Source organism: Plasmodium cynomolgi, chromosome 7 (assembly GCF_000321355.1).
Source record: "Plasmodium cynomolgi strain B DNA, chromosome 7, whole genome shotgun sequence".
In the NCBI taxonomy this organism is placed as follows: domain Eukaryota; phylum Apicomplexa; class Aconoidasida; order Haemosporida; family Plasmodiidae; genus Plasmodium; species Plasmodium cynomolgi.
Genome location: NC_020400.1, coordinates 352,236 through 356,886, shown reverse-complemented (window position 1 = coordinate 356,886; position 4,651 = coordinate 352,236). Strand labels below are relative to the sequence as shown.

At 45.7% G+C, this 4,651-nt stretch overlaps 2 protein-coding genes across 2 annotated transcripts in view; both read left to right on the top strand.

The window, feature by feature from the left end:
- Positions 1–2,362: 2,362 nt before the first annotated feature.
- Positions 2,363–3,533, top strand: PCYB_071680 (hypothetical protein; the record flags this gene model as incomplete). Its single annotated transcript, XM_004221565.1, has 5 exons — positions 2,363–2,418; positions 2,619–2,714; positions 2,895–2,991; positions 3,093–3,250; positions 3,383–3,533. 5 exons carry the CDS (start codon positions 2,363–2,365, stop codon positions 3,531–3,533), a joined length of 558 nt encoding a protein of 185 aa, XP_004221613.1.
- Positions 3,534–4,356: 823 nt separating this feature from the next.
- Positions 4,357–4,651, top strand: part of PCYB_071670 (hypothetical protein) — a gene marked incomplete at its 3' end in the record, with an annotated part of 2,216 nt that continues 1,921 nt past the window's right edge. The window contains exon 1 of the mRNA XM_004221564.1: positions 4,357–4,587. Coding sequence (XP_004221612.1) covers positions 4,371–4,587 — 217 coding nt within the window. The 5' untranslated portion in view covers positions 4,357–4,370. The remainder of the gene's footprint in view (positions 4,588–4,651) is intronic.

The following is a 4,651-nucleotide window of genomic DNA, read 5'->3' as shown; positions in this document are numbered from 1 at the left end:
GTACGTAACGTTACTTTTTTTTTTTTTTTTTTGCACAAAAATTTTTGCATACCATAATACACGTATGAACGTTCATTCGTAGGGACAAAAACACCTGGCAAATCGAATCAGCCACTTGGCGAGAGTGTAAATTTTTCAGTTTCGCCTCTCCTCGTGTGAGTACTTCGCGCAGGCGCAAGCTTACGTACATGTGTAAAGTGGGGCCAGGCGCGCTGGGAAAATAGCTAGCCAGCTGCGTCGCCGCGTAGCGGATAGTTGTCAGGGGAGCACCTTCCAACGAAGCCCCTTCCAACGAAGCACCTTCCATCGGAGCACCTTCCATCGGAGTACCTTCCATCGGAGTACCTTCCAGCGGAGCACCTTCCAACGAAGCCCCTTCCAACGAAGCACCTTCAAACTGGGCCCCCCCCCTCTGCTGAGTAACATGCCCAAGCTATCCTATTTGATACGAAAATGCAAAGGCAAGGATGGAGATAAAATCAGCGAGCACGAGGAAGTGGATGTATTCAGTATCCTAAACGAAGACAGCTGTTATTCATCGGACCAAGTGGACGTAGATAGTCACATCGAAGAGGGGTGGACCGATGAGATTTTGGTGGATAACCAAAGGAATAAACATCGGCAAGGGAGTAACTCCAGTGAGACCAATGGGGGTAGTGTAAAGAAATTCTCACGTGGTCCGGGAGGCAACTCAAAGGAGGGATGTAAAAGTGGAAAGGACGACACGTCGAACGAACAAGTAACTAGCAGCTCGGGGGAAAAAATACTCGATAACATTATGCTCTCCAAAAGGGCACATATATTCCATAGCCTCAAAATATTATCGCCTAAGGGGGAAGGGAAAGGTGAAAATGTGGGCGGAGAGGCGAGTGCGAAGGGTAGAAGCGACGCAAAGGGTAGAAGCGACGCAAAGGGTAGAAGCGACGCAAAGGGTAGAAGCGACGCAAAGGTCCAACTGAACGAAGGACTCCAAGACACAGATGGTAAGAACCCCCCCGGAGAGGAATACCCAAAACAAAATAACAAACGGAGGAACCCCCTCAAAAACACGTATAAAAATTTCACGCTGTACGAAAATAAAGTAAAACAAATGGAAAAAAAAAAAAAAAAAAGGAAAAAAAAAGAAAAATATGATATATTATTTGCAAAATGTAGATTATTCTCATATATTGACCCTCTACAACAGCATCCACACGTGTCGGAGCTGTACAACGATATACTGGAAAGCATAAACTATTTCAATAAGCTAAATGTAAGAGAGGCGTATCATCACTTGAGAGAGGTGTATGTGAAAAAGTACGCCACGGAGAAAGAGTTGAAAAAAAAACAATTTTTCGAAAATGGTTTTGTTAGCGAAATATTATATAGATACAAAATGATGAATAAAATCGAACTTATATTTAATTTGTACGTTAAAGACACATGGGATGATTTTTTGAATTTTTCTGTCATTTCGAAGAAGGTTTACAAGAATTTTATTTTTGATTATCTCATTGATTTGGTGGACGTGAATGGGATGCTGTGCTTTTCCAGATACATGAACTGTCCAAGTGGAAGCAGTGACGACATTTCAGCCACCCTCACGGCGCAGACCTCCGAGGAGTTCGTGAGCGACGCGGAAGGGGCGGAAGGGGCGGAAGGGGCGGAAGGGGCAGAAGGGGCAGAAGACGCGGAAGAAGCGGAAAACGGGAGAGACGCGGCGCGGGCGGGGAAATCCCTTGAGAAGAGCCCTGAAAACAGCCCTGAGAAAACCCTATCCGAGGAGAGCAACGAAGAAGAAGAATGCAACAGATGCGAAAAACGGTTCTCTAACCGGCGCGATAATCGCCGAGGTAGCCGAGCGCGGAAGCTGGAGGGCAAGAGAAAAAACGCAGCGTCCAGGTGCATAGACAACAAATACATCGATTACGGACACTTCCACCTGGCCTATGATGACGAGGAAGATAACGAAGTGTTTTACTTCGTGACGAAAAAGGAGTTTAACTCGTTCAAGCGGATATATTCCAGGAAACTGGCCGAGGGGCTTCTGAGCGCGGAGGGACAGGAGGAGGAAGACGAGGGGGGGACTCCCACTGGGGAGGAGGCAAGCTCGGACCAGTTTCAGACGGCTGAAGAGAGCGAAGAAGATTGCGGAAAGACGAGCGAACCGAAGGGCGAAGCGAGGCGGAGAGCAAAGAGTCAGACCACACGCAAAGAGAAAGTGAAAAAGTCTGCGAACCAAAGTATGAGGAAACGTGAGGACGCTAACGTGGAGTCCACGCATAGCAGGATTGAAGAAAGAGAAAGAAATGACCTGAACACGTTCATATATTTTTACGTCAATTTGCTGATACCCTCCAATTTCGTGTACGTCATTGCCGCCATGATTGAGAGTACCTTGTTCAAATCGTGGATTCCCTTCTACTCCTTCCCCTTCAAGTAGGTCACGCATTTATGAGGGAGCTCATTTGGGGGGGGTACTTAATTTCACGAGTAGTTTATTTCGTTGGTAAATCACTTCCCCGTGGAAAAGAACCCCCTCCCTCTGCGTGCTCATTTTGCCATCGCGCAGCAGTGCGCTCTTTTTTTTTTTTTCTATATGCTTCTCTCCCAATTTAATTGCCTCCCCCTACGTGTAGATTTGGAATCAGCGAATGCAAAACGTTGAAGCAACGAGGAATGCTGGACAAAATAGTTTACACAAAAATTGCCATGCCGTGGATAATCAAGGACAGGTAGGAAATCTCCCCCCTTCTCCCTTCTCCACTCGGCCGTGGGTTGACAACTATTGCAGAGTAGCCGAACACTCCACGTCACGCTATTGCTTTGCTATGCTACGTTGTGAGGCGCTATTCCTCTTCCTCCACATTTTTCTTTTCTAAACAACCTCGAATTGTTGTTGTCTGTCCACACAGGTTCTTACTGGTGGACGTATGGATATGCGAAGATTTCAAATTTTCGAAAGGCATCTTTTTATATGCCTCCAATTTTCCGAAGAATTCTGAAAATATGGTATTTCGAAATGTGTGCAAAGTGGAGCGGAAAAAAAATTAACGCGAGAGTATGTACACCTTCCTCCTCCTCCCCCCCTTCCTATGCCTCCCCTTTTTCAGAAAAACCTGGTTTTGGACACGGACAGCTGCATGGAAATTGATATGGCGATCCACGCGTTTATCGCCCCCAGGACTTTCGACGAGACCGTCGTCAAGTGCTACGTCGAAGTATCACCCAACATAAATCTGAGCGAGTTTTTTATTTCGTTTTTGACAAAGTAAGCAGGGTGAACTTATTGGCGGGGAGCGCAGCTTCCCCGAGCCAGGGCATATCACACCGCTTCACTCCCGTTCCCCCCGCTCCACACCACATCGCTTCTCACCACGTCGCTTCTCACCACACACTGCAGGGTTTTCATCAAAAGCTGCATATCCCACTTCGTGAACGCGTGTAGAAATTTCCAATCCAACGAAGAGTACAACAGTGAGCTGCGCAAGAGCCGTTTATTTTACGACCGCTTGCGGAAGGCAGCAGAGGAGTGTAAAATATATGACACATGACAGAGGGTAGAACTCTTTGTGCAGTTTTCAAACGATAAAGTTTGCAGCTCGTGGAAGGTCTAAACCAACATTATGGTTTGGACTCATGCCTACCGATCTGCTAATGGGGATGCCAATTTATGTTTGCCTGTGCTACTGCATGGTGGAATTTTTTCTTTTTTTCCCTCCACGTTTTGCAAAAAAAAAAAAATAAAAAGGACCCTTTTAAAGGTGCCCCCTTATGAGTACCCCCGTCACATGCATTCCAGCGTCGTGTAGATAATTTATCTCCACAGCAGTGCGCTGCAAATAAGGATGGCGTGAAGTCCTAGCCGTTTTACGCCCACGTTTTTTTTACGTAAATGCTCACATGTATGCATATTCATACAGTGCACTGCCGCATCCATTTGTTAATTCACAGTTGCGCGTTCACGTAACGCGATTGCGCGGATAAATTCGCGTAATGGGAATTTTTGCATAAAAGGATGAAGGGTTCTCGTTCCAACGCTTTAAATTTTGTACGCACGCGTGCCTGTACAAGAACTCGTTATGTAGCATCCAATGCGCATACACCGCCGATAACTCAGTTTTAAAAATGAAAAATTTATTAAGCTGACCGAACGTTGCAACGCTCAGGAGGAATAACCCCCACATGACGCTGAGCTTAACGTGCTGGGGAAAACTTATTCATGTGAAAAGGCAAAAGGGAGAAAAATTTGAAGAAATTTTTCTGTGTATATTTCCCTCCCCCCTACGTCGTTAAGAATGCAGCGGACTACACACAAAATTTGGTCCCCATTTAAGAGGGGTATACCGTGATTAAACACGTCAGAATTTGTCACATTGGACACAAAGCGTATGCAGACATATGTCGCTACAGACTCACGAGCGTTTTGCCCCCCCACACGGGAGAACATGTTTAAGGTGGCCTCGTACGTCCCATATATTTACAAATGCTCAAATGGAAGAAACTTCTTCAAATTTTACAACCAAATAAAGACAAAGGGGTACTCCGATTTGCTTAATTTTGCGAAGGGCCTGTATCTGTGCTTGTGCAGGAATTGCCACAAAAATGGTGAGAAGGAGAAGGGGGAAAAAATGGAGCACAAGTGTAGCTAGCTAAATTTGTAAAAATTATT